General features: G+C 47.5%; 1 protein-coding gene across 1 annotated transcript in view; it reads right to left on the reverse strand.

The window, feature by feature from the left end:
- Positions 1–17937, reverse strand: part of SH3PXD2B (SH3 and PX domains 2B) — a 105440-nt gene that overhangs the window by 4492 nt on the left and 83011 nt on the right. The window contains exons 6-12 of the mRNA XM_067566351.1: positions 15719–15744; positions 10033–10167; positions 8294–8398; positions 5364–5481; positions 3299–3525; positions 2489–2538; positions 1738–1863 (exon numbers count right to left, since the gene is read on the reverse strand). Of these exons, the coding sequence (XP_067422452.1) occupies positions 1738–1863; positions 2489–2538; positions 3299–3525; positions 5364–5481; positions 8294–8398; positions 10033–10167; positions 15719–15744 (787 nt within the window). The remainder of the gene's footprint in view (positions 1–1737; positions 1864–2488; positions 2539–3298; positions 3526–5363; positions 5482–8293; positions 8399–10032; positions 10168–15718; positions 15745–17937) is intronic.

Below are 17937 nucleotides of genomic sequence, written 5' to 3' on the forward strand. Positions count from 1 at the left end.
ACACAAGAACTAGGGGGTCACCAAATGAAATGAATAGGCGGTAGGTTTAAAAGAAACAAAAGGAAGTATTTCTTCATGCAGCACACAGTCAACCTGTGGAACAATTTGCCAGAGGACGTTGTGAAGGCCAAGACTAGAACAGAGTTAAAAAAAGAATTAGATAAGTTCATGGAGGATAGGTTCATCAATGGCTATTAGCCAGCATGGGCAAGGATGCAAAACCGTGCTCTAAGAGTGCGTAACCTCTGTTTGCCAGAAGCTGGGAATGGGTGACAGGGGATGGATCACTTGATGACTTCCTGTTCTGTTCATTCCCTCTGACGCACCTGGCACTGGCCACTGTCGGAAGACAGGATACTGGGCTAGATGGACCATTGATCTGACCCAATATGGCCATTCTTATGGTCATCACATCTTAGGCTATGTCTGCACTGCAGCTTATGTCGGCATAACTTACGTCACTCAGGAGGGTGAAAAAATCAACCCCTGAGCAACATAAATTACACTGACAAAAGCGCCAGTGTGACAGCGCTATGTCGGCGGAAGAGCTTCTCCCACCGACATAGCTTCTGCTGCTCACAGGGGCTGGAATAGCTAAGCTGATGAGAGAGCTCTCTCCCCCTAGTTTAGAGTGGCTATATTAGAGTTTACAGCTGCATGTCTAGAGTAGCCACACCCTTAGAAATGCTTCACCAGCCCTCTCTGCACAACAGCTGCCTATAAACCAAAAGGTTTAAAAGGTGTGGCCAAGAAACGGGTGCTCACCCTCTTAACCTCAAACTATGAGCACTTAAGGGAGGCAGCAGATACAATGGGCCAACAAATAATAACAATACCACCTAGCTCTTCTATAGCACTTTTCATCTATAGCCCTCAAAGCACTTTATAGAAGGCAGAATTGTCATTATCCTCATTTTACAGATGGGGAAACTGAGGCACAGAGACTTTGCCCAAGCTCATCCAGCAGGGCAGTGGCAGAGCCGTGAATAGAAGAACTCAGGTTTCCAGAGTCCCAGTCCAGTGCTGCAGGCACTAGGCAACACTGCTGTCACCTCTACAAGCCCAGTATCAGAATTTCATATAGTCACAGGGGAAGTGAGGTTAAATCTAGTTTTTACCAGTGTATGTTGAGCCACATCAAAATACTGCACAGTTGGACATGGCTGGCACTGCAAGAGCAAATATGCTGGCAAATATGCAGCAAATATGCTGGCAAAACTGTAGCCCAGGCCTGTGATTAAGTGAATGAAAGCTCCATCTCTGGAGAGGGGAGGAACCTGCTTCTATTAGTCAAGAGGCTTCCAGCTGCCACTGGTGCAGGCACACACAGCATCCTGGCACTGGGCCACACACGAGTCCACTAGGGCACTGGAGGGTCAGAGGCTCCAAAATGCCATGAGATGTGCAGGATTTCCTCCATGTACTGGAGGCTCATGTTGCCTAGGTAGTAAGTGGGCATTTACACTGGCATGGAATCAATCCACCAGTGCACACATGGGGCCTACCACCAGGATTCAACCTCTCACTGGGGCAGCTGGAAACCAACCCAAGGGCTAACAGGACTTGGGAGTGAAGAGACATACGCCCCACCTGGCTAGAATCCACCCCACCCAAGGAAAACCTCAATGGGGGTTAATCAGAAGGTGATCCCAGACCCACTCCTGGTGAACTGAGATAGTGACTCAGAAGAGGAGAAGTGAACGGGAGGGAGGGAGGGAAGATGGCGTGTAGTCTCACCTCCACTTTCATTCCTGCCTGGAAGCTGATACCATCAGGGATGGTGGTCTGGAAGTCAGCAATGGTGTAGTATTCTTCTTCCACTTGGGGAGGGACGGGAGGTTTAGGCAGGTTCAAACCACGCGGCTATTGCAATAAAAAACAGACAATCATTCAACTCTCTCTCGGGAAGAGGTGTTTGAATGCTTACATAGAGGGCTCACATTGGCTAACCAGCAAGAGAGAAGCAGGCTGCCAAAGAGCATCACTTGGTGCACAGAGTACCCTCACAGATAGAGCCACTGAACCCATTTTCAGGCTGAATGCAAAATTGTCCAGATTGCTTTTGATGGCACATCCAACACAGTTACTAGCCCTGTTGGCTTACGAGCCCCAGGGTAAGGGAGCACATTTGCAAACAAACCGTGGCAAGTTGTGGCCTGCAGGAGAAACAATTCATTCACATCCAACCATCCCCTTGACTTGAAAACAAAACAACTAAGTTTTGCTTCAAGAACAAATATGACCAGATAAGTTTTATGGCTGCAGGGAGCCCTTGCCCCCGCATTAGATCCATCTGCACACAACAGAGCCGCTGCACATGTAGAGATCCCAAGCAGGGAGAGTGAAGGAACCAGATCCTCCCATTCCTTCTGCCCCAGAAGCTTTGTTCTCCTGGATTCAGAGCCAAAGAAGACACAAATGTTTCTGGCAGAGAGAGTTTTCCCCGGGGAGATGGCAGGGGGACAGCTGGGTCCAGGAGGACACTTACTATAGTGAGATCTCGGCGAGGAGGGGGCCTCTGCCTCATCTTTGGCGACTCTGTAGAAAAACAATTCCAGGTTCCATTGAGGTTCAAGGCACAGCATCCAGACATGTTCCCAAAGGACACATTTCGGAGGAGAGCAGCAGCGAGCCCCAAATCTAAATACAGGAGGGCTGCCTTCTGCTCTTCGCTCCCCACAGGGTGCAGCTAGCCTGCCCTTCTGCTTCTCATTCCTCCCAAAGCAAACTGAGTCAGAAAGTACCTTATCTGTTCAGGAACTACAGAGACCTAGGGCCTTTCCAGCACACCCAGCTCTTTACAGAGATGCCAGTGGAGCCCAGTCAGGAGTGAAAGCTGCAGGGTACAAGTTGGCTTGCATGGGGAGCGGGATGTTAGTGCCCTTGCCTTATCCACATAGAAACCTGTATTCAAACACTGTTCCAGTCATGAACCTTGCAGGAAGGATCCAGAAGCACCCACCCACAGCTGCCAAGGGGGAATGAGATGTGCCTCATTCATGAGAAAGGAGAACTGGGAGACTTGGCAGGGGGGGCGCAGAGCCCACATCTGACTCTGCCCCATTAGAGAGATCTCAAGATAGAGCAGTAACTACACAGAACAAGCCTCACTGGATCCCAGGCCAGTCTTGCTGATCCACACTAAGAGCCTCGTTCTCAACAGTCACGTCCAGACGTAGCGGCAAAGCGCCCAGCGCCCACTGAAGGGCAGCTGGCTTTCTCCTCTGTGCCCTGCTGCACTGTTCAGCTACACAGCCAGGCTGCAGGAGCTGCATCAAACACCCCACTGCCCACTTACTGCGTCGAATGTCTGCAGGGGGTAACGGTCGGCCATCAAACCGCCCATCTCTTTGGTTGTTGGGCCCGTCCTTCTCTCGGCCAGTCGAGTTCTGCTGCCGGGGAACACCATCCAGATCCAGGGCACAAGACTGCGTGGATGAGCCAGATCCAAGTTTCTGTGTAAACATCTCCCCACTTCCTTTCTTCAAGTAGGACGCAGGGGCCCAGCCCTCTTGACCCTGATACCTGTAACAACAGGAACCTTCCTTCAGCCCCCTCCCGTGGGGCTCTTGCCAGTGTTAAACTCTTTTACTCTGACACCTTCCTCCACCTCAGAGCTCTACCTGCTCCAGTAAGCCGACCCACTGACGTGCCCAACTGCGTTCGAGCAGGGAAGTGGCTGGGCCAGGGGATCAGTCTCAAGCCATACAGCTCTAGCTGGCCGGCTGAAATGCAGTTTGGGAGGTGCTGACTAAGACCCGTTTCCATAGGATACTGGCCTCGGTGTGAAATGAGCTTGTTTGGTTTCAGTCCCAGTTTCCAGGGGCCAGGCATCCACATAACAGAAAGCTCCGCCACTGACTGGCTCCCCCTTTGCTGGCAGCCTCAGCATAGGCATCTGGGACCCAGGGGGCCATGAAATCACCTTTCCTCGCTCACCGTCAGGAATGGCTCAGGTCAGATCAGGAATGAGGCACAGTGGCAGGGCAGCACAGGGGGGAACTGAACAGTTGCTGCTGCCCATTAAGTACCTGCTCTTTGAATTAAAATACAGGCATTCAATGTGCAGGGCTGTCAGTCTGGCTCCTGTCCCAGCACTAAATTCACATGACGTCTGGTGGAGAAGCCAACCCCACGCTCGGATTGAAAAGAAACATCCCCAGAGGACCTCTGCCATGTACCAGGGTCTTGCGCCAAGCTCTGGAGACCTCTCCCCGCTGGCTGGGGTGAAGTCATTGGGCTCAGATGGCACCAGCTGCTGAGCTTGTAATTGGCTTGGGCTTTTCACAGCAGCTTTTCCCAGTTTAATAAATCAATGTGCATTTTTTTGGCCTGGCTGCTGCCAACGCCACAGTTTCAGTGCAAGGTTAAGAAAGTCAAGGCGTCTTCCACCCAGCTCTGCACATGCCCTTTGCTAGCCTGCAAACACCTTCCCAGCCTCCGAGACTATATGACCTTTAGCCTAGGATGCTCAGAGATTTCTGGCCTGTGAAACAGGCTGAGTACAGCAGGCCTGGCCTGGATGACAGCATTCAAGAGAAACCTCATTATACAGTTGGAGGTTCTAGCCTGCATAGGTGGACATATGTACATTCACCAGCACACAGGCATTTGCCATGACAATGATGCATGCAGGAACAATAAGGGGCTGCTACAGAGTGGGCCCTTAACCACCACCCTTTTCCCTTTCCTGAAAAACAGACAGAGCAAGGCTGGCACATTAGCATCTATTCTTCATTGCTCTAATGTTAGTTCCTTTGGCATTTTAGCAGTCGTAATAATACTTTTCATTTACCTGACACTTTTCTGAAGTGCTCTGAGATCTAGGGATGAAAGATGGTCATGGATCATGATCATGGCACCCATTTTACAGCTTGGATAACCAGAACCCCGAGAAGTGTCTTGCCCCAGATCACACAGTGAGTTAGTGGGAGGACTGGGAACAGCACCCACAAGTGCCAACTCCTAGTATTGCTCTCTATCTACCTGCCAATGCGGTTTCCCTAACATATTGGACCAAAGCAGGGGTTCTGAAACTGGGGTTCATGAGGTTATGGGGGGGGGGGGGGCGGTTGTGAGTGGTCATCCCCCTGTGCTTGCAGGTAAGGATGCCTTGGCATGGGTGGGGTCATCACTTTTGTGTGGGGGTTGTCACAGCCTGAAATATTTTCAAAGGGGGTCCCAGTAAAAAAAGTTTGAGAACCCCTGGACTAGAGGATGCCACTCTCTAGGACTTTGGGGAAAGCCCCCCTCACAAACACCCTAAAAAGATTGTTCAGATTATTCCACCCACAGACTCAAGACTCCCCTGTGTATAAACCCCATTTGCATCCTGCAGGAATTAACAGGAAGGAAGATAATACCTGATTTTCCACCAGCCCTCAAGGTTTTTCTGGATCACCTCTACCACGGCTCCTTTGTCTAGGTTAATTTCATCCTCGTCTCTAGCGGTATATGGGTAAATGACCGTGTACTTCTCCTCTGTTGAGCACAAAGCACAGTGTCATAAATGGATCATTTTAGGAAAACCAAAATTCATTAGAATAGAAACCACGCTAAGAGCGCTCACACAGACATGCATACACACTCACTTGGAACAGGAATGAGTTCTGTATTTGTCTGTAAAACACATTCCTAAATGTCGATGGCTTTGCTTTGAAATGTACACACGCACACCAGTTCACCAACACACTGGACAGGGTCACTTAGTCCCAATCTGCATTCCATGCCGCAGGACAGACTTGGCCCAGGCAAGGTTGTCTTAGCCCTCTGAACAGTTCCCATTTTCACTCAGGGTTTGTCCTCTGTCATTTGTAAAGCCTCAAGGATCCACTCCATTCTTCGCTGCCTTGAATCCCTACATAACAGCCATGACCCCTTTCAGAAACCCAGCTCTCTTGCCACTCCTTTAGCCCACAGCCAACCTGGGGATTGTGCTTCAGGAAGTCCATTGCTTTAATCTAAACTTCCCGTCTCACATCCACCCGGTCACTGGACCAACCTGATGCGCCATGATGCTCTGTTAGTCATAGTTCAGACGGGGGCACCATGGAACAATCATTAAAAAACACATACAGAAATAACGTCTCATGCGGAGATCTCAAATCTCTCTACAAAGGTAGATCTGTACTAACAACCCTTCTACAGAGGAGGAACTCGGGCACAGAGCAGGGAGGTGATTCGGCCAAGGTCACATAAGGAGTGAGAAGGAGAGCTGGCAACAGATTCCTAGTCGGGTGCTCTATCTCTTGGACTAATCCACTGTGGGCAGGGATATGGAGATCTTATTTCTAACAGGGAAGGAGAAGCAAGGACAAACACCCTGCTAGCAATGCCCACTTTGTGAACAAGAGGCTGTTAGACCAACAAGCTGTCCCTTGTTTCCTCATCTCCCCCATGCTGTCCCTGACTTTGAGAGGCTTGCATTAAGCCAGTGCTGGAATAGGATTGGGGAAAAACTCAAAACCCAGAGATGCTGCAGCATCATGTTTCTCCACCCTACAGTTTTCCCACCTCTGTATCCCTGGAACACAACTGCCCACAGGAAAACTGGAAGCTCATTTTCTTTCTGACTCTCCACTCGCTTTGCACAATGAGTCAAAGCTAAGAAATGTCCTATCACATCCAGAAGCTCTGAGCTGAGCCCTCACCGCCTAACCTCAGCTAATGAGCTAAGATCCAGGGTCACAGCCCAGCGTGCAAGCACTGTCAAGCCCAGTCAAGCACTGCAGTTGCCAGGAATCCACATACATATGATGTCAGGAAGCAGAAACTCCAGGTTCAGGCCCAAAATAGATAGGCCTCTACTCAGAGAGCTCCGGGAGCAGCCAGCAGAGGGAATGTTTATAGATGTGAGCAGGTTTGACAATACAGCCAGCAGAAGGCAGCAATGCACAACCCGGCACAGCTGGAATGCAGAGGGGTGACACAAGCAGAGTTCACCACATGCAAGGCATACACACACCAAGGCTGCAGCACATGCAGACAGATATGGGCAAGGCTCCAAGCACAGAACAAAGACAGCAGAACAAGTCTCTACAACGTCCACCTTGACCCCATCCACTGGTGTACAAGTCCCCAAGAGTCCGACGGCGGCCCACATGCCTGGGCAGAGACCAGTATCTCCACGGGACTGGGAGGAGCATGTCAGGGAAGCAGGAGAGGGACAAAAGAGGACGTAAGGAGGCAGCACATCAGACCTTATAGACTTGCCTGGGGACAGAGGACAGGGATGACACCATGGAGTTGACAGATTGTACTCCCCTGGTTTTCAGGTCCTCTCCACTCCACCTCCTCCCCAGCCTGGGGGGTAAACCTAACTATGGAGCTAAATTAAGCTCAGACTTTCTTGGAGCTCCAGTTCCTAGAGAGATCAGGATTGTGTTGTATGGGAGACTTAATAAAGGGTGAGGCACTTCTGAGTTATCTCAAATAAAGCTTGAACCCTTATTATTCCAACCACATGTACCTCTATATTCATCTTTCTCCTGCCTGCCCCACACAACACTCTGATAAGGGGAAGGCCATAGCTCAGGGGTGGCCAAACCATGGCTCACAAGTCTCATGTGGCTCTTTTACAGTTAAAAAAGCCCCCTCTCATGGAGCCCCCTCTGCATTCTCTGCCTCTCAGACTAGGGGGCCCCACTCATGCTGAAGCCCTGGGAGGCACACCCCACGGGGCTGGAGCCCCAAGCCCCGGCAAGCACCTCTTGTAGGACTGGAGCTCCAAGATCAGGGCAGACGCCCCTAGCCCCACCACAAGGCTAAAGTCCTGAGCTCCAGCAGATGTGTCCTGGTCTTGAACTTCTGAAGTCTGTTGTATGTGGCTTGAAGGGTCAGTAAGTTTCACCATCCCTGCCATAGCTTATGTGAAATAGGACAGGGACAGGGCCCGGGTGCAGGCTCTGCTATTCTTATTAATAGCAAGTGCACAGTTACATAGACAGGGGGATCCAAATTAGGGCTTGTGGCTCAGCTCAGGTTGCAGGACTGGAGGTGGTACATATAGTCCCTCTGCAGGCGGGCTGTGGGGAGGAGACGGCCACTCATTCAAACCTATCAGCCTCCAACTGCTTTGCAAGTGGCACTGCTTGCTGCAGTTCTCATCTTGACTCATGGTGGGAAGATAGGTAGGATAAAGCCAGGCTTTGTTAAATGACCTGATCCAGGGTCACTTGTGAGTTTGTTGCTCTGGGTTCCATCCTGCTAAATGTGAAAGGTTTAAGCAGTCCAGGAAGTCCCAGGCACACTGGGAAAGAATGATGGATCAGCTCTTCTCAAACTAGCTTCTTACCTTCTTCGGGCTGCATTGAGAATTCATCCTGGACACCATCCTGAGCTTCCAGGCACGTAGCCGGGACCCAGCCTTGCTCATCAGATGTGCTCACAAACCACCAGCCTGAAAACAAGCAGCAGACCCTTTAGCTGGGAGCATCCCTTTGGACACGCACCCTCTCAACCACCAGCTGACAACTGTTCTCCCCAACCAGTCAGGAGTCTGCTCAACCATGCGCCTTGCCTGGTCTGTATAAAAGAGACTGGAAAGTGGGTCTACATGTGTGTGTGAACCCCCACCAAAAGGGCAAACAGCCGGATGAGCAGCACTGACCACCACAGGGATTTACAGTTTGAAGGGAAAGTGGTCAGGCTTTAAAAGACCACATTCCCTGCCATATGCCACTTGCAGCAGCAAAAATTCTTAAAAGGGAATGGACTTTAACATGTACAGTAATTTACTTTTCTTCTTTACGCTGTTTGTTTTCTTTCTACACGTTCCTCAGCTTATTATCCAAGCCTGGTCTAATTAGCAGAGATGAATGAATTTGGTTGCAAATAAAAAAATTCTCCACTGGCTCCCACTCCTTGTGCATTCATGGAAGCAGTGAATTTGAAAGATTATCTGTGGAAAGCAAATTCAGAACTCAAACATGAGTATTCTCACTGGAAACCTAACTAACCATAAGTCACAAACAGGACCATGTGACCTTGTGTGTCCAATCAAAATCAATCAACCCCACTCCATTATCAAACACTCAAGCCATTTGTTCAGAGAATCTAAAGACCAAACAACGCTTGTAAAAACAAATCTGTGAATAATTTAGAATAACAAGAAAATTAGAAGTAAAAATCAGCAGTTGTCCATGTACAATCTGCTAACAGAAAAGCAGAGCTGAAATCTGATTTTTATATATAAATTTAACTTTTGCTGCAGTGTCATCTTTCTGGTTCTCAAAAATTAGGAGCTAGTACAATTAATCTTCTTGTGTTGGGGTTTCCAAAATGTTCAAGCTATTTTCAGGTTTCTTTGTTAAATCCATGAAGTAATTTCTATCCCATCTGTAAGTGAATTCTCTTTTTAAACAAATCCCCAAAACTGGGCCTAGACCACTCAGCGTAGTTCCTTCGAAGTAATTAACTTGAGGCTTGTGGGTTGTTCGGTCGACTTCAGTGGGACACCCCTGTACTGCCGTCAGTGGCTTGCTGGGTTGGCGTTTCATTTTCCACTCCACCCCTGTCCATCTCCGCTGAAGTCACCAACAAGGGGGCTGACTGTGGGATGATTTGTTTCAGGTGGACATACGGGCAAAGATATTTGGAAACAGGAGCCTAAAGTTTGGCTCTTAAATCCACAGTTAGGCTCCTAAATAAGTGGTCCAATTCTCAGATGTGCTGGGCATCCACAACTCCAACTGAATCAGCTGGGCGCTCAGCACTGTGGACAGTCCAGCCCATAATTTAGGGGCCTAAATCTTGACTATATCCACTAGGCACAGCCATTTCATGCAGGCCCCCAACAGCCTTCAGATGACAACTTGCAGTCACTACCGACATGGGCAAGCTGAGAGCACATCCTTAAGAGACCCATTGGAGCTGTCTAGAGGCCCATTTGCTCAAGTTATTTTTATTTCCATGATGACACCATGGGACAATCAACCACGGTGTTGGGGACCCTGCTCTGCTAGGGATGGGGTGGATTCAAAACCCTTTTCCAGGCTACGTCTCTGGGTCTACAGACACTTGGACTCTCCTTACCTGATTCATTCTTCTCAATGATATCCACCACCTGACCCACGCACAAGCTGATCTCAGTGCTCTCCTGCTTCTGGTAATCTGCCACCACCACATACTGCTCCAGGACCATGGGATCTATCGATGCCAAGTCACCACCTATACGTGGGGAACAAAACACGATCTGTGCACCTAGTCACCAGTGGCTCATGACAGCACATACCACCAACCAGCTCCCTGGCTACTGCTGGCCTGCAAGAAGCTACAAGAGCAGGGCCCTTTGGACCCCAGCGTGAGAAAGGTGAGACAGTCAGAGCGAAGAGGAGGAGAATATGAATGGTCAGGTGAGATCAGTGCAGCCAGGTGAGGCCTCTTAACTTGCTCCCCACCTTTTGTCTGCACTCTAGAGGTACACAAGCAATCCCACCACCACAGATGCAAACAGCTGCCTGGTCTCCTGTGGTATTAACGTCATTGCAGGGAAAACCAAGGGAGGCTTTCACTGATGCCTGGATTCATTTCTGGACAGGAGAATTGGTTCCAATGAACTGAGAAGCAGCCTGAACCTCAACCTAGACATTTTGGAAGTTGGTCAAAGCTTAAGAGAATAGAGTAGCTTAAAATCTGGTTATTTTCTCACTGCTGCTGCCTGTCCTGGATCCAGGCAGAAATGACAAAATACCCCAAGCGAGGCTGTTCTGATGGGGCATCCCGTCCAGTTCTGCACACTCACAGGCCAAGATTTTCAAAAGCGACTAGTAATTTTGGGAGCCAAGATGAGACACCCCAAAAAAGGCTCAATTTTCAGAAAGCGCAGAGCATCTGCCCTCTGAAAATCAGGCCCCTTTAAAGTACCTTAGGTTGTTCACTCAAACTCACTAATCACTTTTAAAAGTCTTGACTTGGGGGTTTGGAAACAGCAGCTTCATGAGCATCCACAGGACAAAACAGAACCTCCCCTTCTTTGCCTGACTGCTTAACCTTATATATTTCAGAGACTTCCTCATGCCCCCCCACCCTTTGAAATCCCTCCACAGACTCACTCCCCTGGTTTGCTTTTCACTGCTAGTCCCCACTGCCCAGTCCTTCCCCCTGACTGCAGTAGAACTATATTTAAAATATACAAAAATAACCAAAGACAATACAAGGAAAGCAACTCACTGATGGAGGAAAAGAAAGGGGGGGAAAGTATTCACGTCTCACTCTGCCCATCCCATCCAACTCTTTTCCCATTGCCTCCCCTTATGATGTCATGTGTGAGTAGCTCTGTAATTTAGGGCCTGATCTAATCAGCCCTCTATGCACATAACTGCCAGAGGACTCATTTATCGAAGGCTTGCAGGGTCAGTCCCTTACATCAGAAACTCCATGGGCAGGGACTCTGTAGTCTGAGGCCTAGTGAATTTCAACTCTCCATGCTGGACAGGGAAAATGCAGCCAAATATGATCAATATGTGTAGGGAGCATAAGGCTTGCAGGAGACTTTTCACTATACCCCACTAATGCCCTGTACATGGTTAGCCAGTATAACTTGCACCCAGTGGCAGATATTAGGGTCTCTGCTACCATCCTTCATGGCCTTTGGCCAAAGTAAAATATGCAGAGTTATTTCCTGTGGTAACAACATCTGGCATTACAAGAGCTCTGAGTTTGCACTTCTGGAGTATGAAGCTTCAGCAAACAAGAATTTTTAAAAAACCCCAAGAATTCAGCTGGCCTTGCAGTTTAACATGTGCCTTCTCGCTCATGTTCCAAAGCATCTTCCTGCCCTGCTGGACGTGGGACGAATACGGACAGGATAAGAAGACAGCAAAATGCTCACTATGGTAAGAAGAGGCTGGCAGCTGGAGAGTGAGATATTTATACAACCAAAAGAACTAAAACCAAAACCCACCGTGCCCACTTCCCGGCAGAAAAACAAATGCAGAAAAGTTTTGGCCTTGCTCAGAATATTCTCAGCCTCTAGGGGGCAGTATAAACTAAGATGAGCTGAGTCTGGCCAGCAGATGGTGCCTGGAATGCATCATTTTGGGGGGGGGGGGGAGAGAAGGAATGTAACTAGAACTGGCAAGAGAGAGCAGGGCTATATTGATTTCTTTAAACACTTTTTCATTTGTTAAAATGCTCTGGAAACAGATCCACTGCCATTGCTTGATATTTATTACCAGTGCAGCTCTCTGTGGAACGTGGGTTCGGTGCAAATCAGTTGCATTTTGGAAATGGAGTTCTATTAACTCAGTTTGTTCTTATAGATCATAAAATTCTACCCACCCACATAAATGGCACAGCTGTTTGCCTATATGTTATCTGACTGGAGACAGTTATAGCGAGTGAGACACTGTGGCCAAGAGGACTGAAGATAGGAGCTCCCGAATGCTACTCCTGGGTCTGCCAGAGATTCCTTTTTCAGCCTCAGGCAAATCACTTAACCTTTCTGTGTCTCAGCTTCCCCATCTGTAAGATAATACTTCCTATCTCTCCAGGATGTGGTGAGGATTGACTAATATTTGCCAAGTGTTCTGGAAATGGAATAGTGCCACGCAAATGTTGTTTATTATAGCCAGAGTGTTGCTAAAAGCAGAATTTATAGATAAATACATAAAATTTAGATAAAGCTTGCTGAGGGGCTTTGCATATATTCCAGCTATTGTCCTCAAGTCTCAGATGAAAGACCCTTCCAGACACATAAATTCTAGCCATCCACCCCTCAGCAGAGTGGCTATGACATTACAAGGGGATAGGATGACCATCTACAAATCTCAGAAGGGTGTTTATCCCCAGGAGGAAATGGAATTCTGTAGGGAGTGAAGGTTATGAATAGGAGTATTGGCATGAAATGCAACAACAAAATATTTAGGCTGCATATCAGGAAAAGGAGACCTGTTAGACAAGAATTATCTCCCAAGGGAAGTGATGGGAGAACCTGAGAACTCGAGAAGTTTAAAACGCAACACAATAAACAGCCAGGAGACTATCCTAAAGGGAGAACATACTGTAGGGAACAAAACTGGCAATATGGTAATGGCCAAAGTTGGGGGTTTGGGGTGAAGACCTAGTCTATCCCAAGTTTCTGGGATGCTATGATCAATAGGCAAGAACCTCCTCTGTGCTGGATTCTTAACATTTAAAGGCTCCTCTGGGAAGCCATTGCTGTAACAGAAGTTTAAATGGAAGATGTATTTTAAGACAGTCCTAGTCAAAGGAACAAAAGGCAATTTTCCATGTGTCATGCTATAAAGTGCTCCAGGTGAGCAGGGCAGTGCAGAGGTTCAGTTATTGTTAATCGGAGCTTCCCCATGCCAAATACAGGAGGCAGTCACCAGGGTGAGTTAAAAACAACCCTCCAAAGTGAACTGAGTGTGCTTTGAGTTCTGGACCCAAGTCCTCTCCTGCCCTACCTGCCCCTTTGAAAGGTTCCTATTTTAAACTGAATGGAGGATTTAACCAGTCAATGAGGGCAGACACATCAAAGAGGGAAGAACCCTCTGTCCTGCTTCCCCAGACATAATTACATCCCTTGTCCTGGGGCTATTTGCAGCTTCAACAAGCAATTCTGGCACCTGCACTACCTATTAAACCAGAAATGGAAAGCAGTAAACAGCTGCAGGCGGAAGAGGTGGGAGTTAATTCCAGGAGCTCCTTCTCGTGGGGTAATTATCCACAACCACAAAAATACAATGATGAGTTAACAATAAAAAGTCCTATTCCTGGATAAGCTTGGGTCTCAGAAATAACCATGCCATAGTTCTATGGTGTAAGATGGGGGAGCAGCAGCTAGACAGGTGTGCCTGGGGGAAAGTTTAAGGTAAGTTCTTTGCAAAAGAACTCTGGGCCAAATAATTGTAACAAGGAATGCAGAGACTTTCATGAACAGGCATTTACAGACACAAGCATATGGTTCAGTAAGGGGGTGCTCACTGGGGCGACAGGTCCTGATCCAAAGCCCACTGAAGTTTTTGGATCAGGCTCATAGTGCTCACCTTTAAAGGTAAGCCAAGAGAATTAACTCAAGGAGGTAAGTACAGCTTCTCTCAGCTGGGCCAGGAGAAGCTGTCTCCTGTAAGGTGCTGCCTGTTGTTTTCACCGAGCTTAAGTCCCAGCTGTGTTCAGCTCAGGATGCACACACACGGCAAGCCCAGCTACCAATCTCAGGACGGCTAAATGGGTAGGTCTACTCTAGTGACACGCCACCAATAACCAGACACAGCACCACTGACTGAGAGTCACAAAGTCAACCTCAAAAACTGTGGAGGTTCAGTTCAGTTGCAAGTTTGGACACTTACCCAAACTACTGAGACCTGCCGACCCAGGCTAGGATTTTCATGAGAACATCCCCATTGTGACCCTGAGGCGTCATGCCTGAGAACAGAAGCTATCTCAGGAGGTTCTGACACTTTCACTTCCAAACAGAAGCAGGAAACAAAAAAGTGAAAATAGCATTTTGGCGAAACTCTTTGTTCACTTGCGGTTCTCCAGGGCCTTGGATATGGTGGGGGAGCAGAAAGCGCTGACCCACGGCAAAGCTCTGTCAACCCATCTGATATATCACACGCCTAGGCCCATTCTCCAGGACAGGGCTTGCCTGCCATCTGCAGCCCCACATTTCCAGCCCAAAACAAAACTTCTGCCCTCAGCCTGTTGGCCTTTGGGATAGTCCCTCCAATCTGCACATATTGTACTGAGCTGCACAGATGTTCAGTGTTTAGCAGGAGACTCTGGTATGGGCCTTACACATCCCGAATGGACAGTCACAAAAACCCACTGGATATTCTTTTCCCAGTCTCTCCCCATTCCCCCCCATGTCAACCAGCAACAAAACAGAGCTGTGGGGTGTGAGATAGCTTCTTGCAAGAGCCCCTGATTTCCCCACACAGAAACAGCCGGTGTCGCCCAGCAGAAAGGCAAAGCAAGAACAAGACCCAAGCGGGGAGCGGCTGTTACTACCTCTCTGAAGGAAAGAAGCCGTTCTCTGGATAAACCCTGATGAAGGAACAAAATGATGGAGAAAGAAAGCATGAGGGAAGGGGAAAATAAACATGGAGGTGAAGGTGATAGTGGGGATGGTTCGATCAACAACAAACAATCCTGTAGCCCTGAATAGGTGGAGAGCAATGTGCTCCAGCTATTCCCCTTCTGCTCCCCCAACTGCCCAAGCACATCCCTATTCTGAGGTCTGCAAGGGGGAATGGAAGAGGGCTGTTCCACTGTCCCCATGTCACCAGAGGATTCCCCCTGCCCTTTATATGCAATCTGCTCTAGAAGGGCAGAGGCGGTCCATTTGGAGGCCCCTATACACCTTCAGAGCCACCATACTGGAGGCAGAGAAGAGCCTAGAATTGGAGCTCACGTGTTGCATTGAAACACATGGATGGGCTGCTGGGAAATCAGCCTCCTGTTCACACTCATCCCTTGCCCACTCTCTCCCACCAGCATCTGTGGTGAAGCAGTAACTAAGTTAGGGAGCAGGGGAAAGGAAAAATCCAAGCAGAGAGGCACACTCCACTTCTGTGACTCCAGATGGAGCTCCTAAGAAGATGACCACCAACCTCTATCCCACCACTTATTGGTGCTGCAGCTGATCAATGGATGTGTACAAGCTGGTGTCATGGACTCTTCTCCCCATTCCCCCATGAGCATTGGACAGGTTACAAGGGCAGCAAGACAAAACGCAGGTGTTACTGAAATTAAAGAAGAAAAAAATTGTCCTTACCAGACTTCTTCTTTCCAATGGGCTCCCTGAAAAGGAGAGAAAAGGGAAAGATCAGCAAAGAAAGGGGATACACTGAGCCATCTGACTTTGAGCTAGCATGTATCAGTGTGGTTTAATGGTTAGAGCAGAGGCCTCGAGACAGCACACCAAGTTCTTGGTTTCGCCACTGACTCACCACACGACCTTCTGCAAGTTGCTTTTCCCCATGGAGGACACCCAGCATGATCAGCCTTTCAAGCATCCTGTTTTTCCCACTCACATGGATTCGTTTCAGGGAATCTTTTTACACAGTGAAGTTCAGTTCTTGAGAGGTTCCCAACTTGCCCTCTCTAACTGCCTGGCCTGGGAGACACAGCTCTGACATAGTGGCTTGGAGAAACTGGCCAGGAACTAGTGTTGCTCTGACCAAGACATTTCCAGCAGTGGAAGTCAAGCTTGTATGTCAGCAGTGACCCAATGTGAGATTTTAACACAAACAGACTCCTGCCGAACATGGACACAGCTGTGAAGACAGCTGGAGACTCACAGATTCTAAGGTCAGGAGGAATCATTGTAATCATAGTCTGACCTCCTGTGTTACACAGGCCGTGGAACTTACCCCAAATAACTCCCAGAGCAGATGTTTTAGAAAAATATCCAATCTCAATTTTAAAATTGCCAGTGATGAAGAAGCCACCACAACCCCTGGTAAATTGTTCCAATAGTTAATTATTCTTGCTGTTAAAAATATACATCTTATTTCTACTCGGAATTTGGCTAACTTCAACTTCCAGAAATTGGATCACATTATACCTTTCTCTGCTCTGAAGAACCCATTATTAAATATTTTTTCCCCATGCAGGTACTTGTAGATCATAATCAAATCACCCTTAACCCTCTCTTTATTACACTAAATAGATTGAGCTCCTTGAATCTATCACTATAAGGCATGTTTTCTAAGTCTTTAATCATTCACCTGGCTCTTCTCTGAACTTTCTCCAACTTAGCAACATCCTTCTTGAATTGGGGGTGCCAGAAGTGGACACAGTATTCCAGCAGTGGTCACAACAGATCCAAATGCAGAGGTAGAGATTCTCCCATATATGTATCCAATGATTGCATTAGCCCTTTTGGCCACAGCATTGCATTGAGAGCTCATTTTCAGCTGATTATTCACCATGACCCACCAAATTTTTTTACAGAGTCATTGCTTCCCAAGACAGAGTCCCCCACATCCTGTAATTATGGTCTATGTTCCTTAGTCCTAGATGTATGCATTTACATTTAGCCATATTAAAATGCATATTGTTTGCTTTGTGCCCAGTTTACCAAATGATCTAGATCGCTCTGAATCAGTGACCTGTCCTTTTAATTATTTACCACTCCCTCTTTGTTATCTTTATCAGGAAGGATTTTATGTTTTCTTGCAGGGCATTGACAAAAATGTTAAATAGTACAGGGCCAAAAACAGATCCAGGCGAGACCCCACTAGAAACACATTTGCTCGATGATTATTGCCAATTTATAATTACATTTTGAGATCTTTTTAATCCACTTAATGTGTGCCATATTAATTTTACCTCATTCTAATTTTTTTAAAATCAAAGTGTTATGTGGTACCAAATGAAACCTTACAGAAATCTAAATATATTACATCAACACTATTACCTTTATCAAACAAATCTGTACTCTCATACGAAAATATCAAGTTAGTTTGACAGGACCAATTTTCCATAAACCCATATTGATTGACATTAATTATTCTACCCTCCTCTAATTCTTTATTAATCCAGTCCCGTATCAGCCGCTCCATTATCTTGCCTTGGATCAATGTCAGACTGACAGGCCTATAATTATGCAGGTCATCCCATTTACCCTTTTAAAACATTGGCATAACATTAGCTTTCTTCCAGCCTTTTGGAACTACCTCAGTGTTCCAAGACTTATTGAAAATCAGCATTAATGGGTCAGAGAGCTCCTCTGCCAGTTTTGAGCTCTGCCGATTTAAAAATGTCTAACTATAGCAACTGCTGTTTAACATCCTCCTGAGATACTAGCAGAACGGAAGGAGTATTATCATCATATGATGAAACTACATCATCGGGGTTTTTTCCCCCAAACATAGAACAGAAATATTAATAGTACACTCCTGGAGGAGGAGCATGGCAATTTCTCAGCATGTTGAGATTCCCTCAGGGACAAGAGACAGAGATTGGGAATGTACTGGGGGAGATCAGATT

The sequence above is a fragment of the Emydura macquarii genome, unplaced genomic scaffold (genome assembly GCF_026122565.2).
Source record: "Emydura macquarii macquarii isolate MOO-44397 ecotype Brisbane River unplaced genomic scaffold, CSIRO-AGI_Emac_v2 contig_2768, whole genome shotgun sequence".
In the NCBI taxonomy this organism is placed as follows: Eukaryota; Metazoa; Chordata; order Testudines; family Chelidae; genus Emydura; species Emydura macquarii.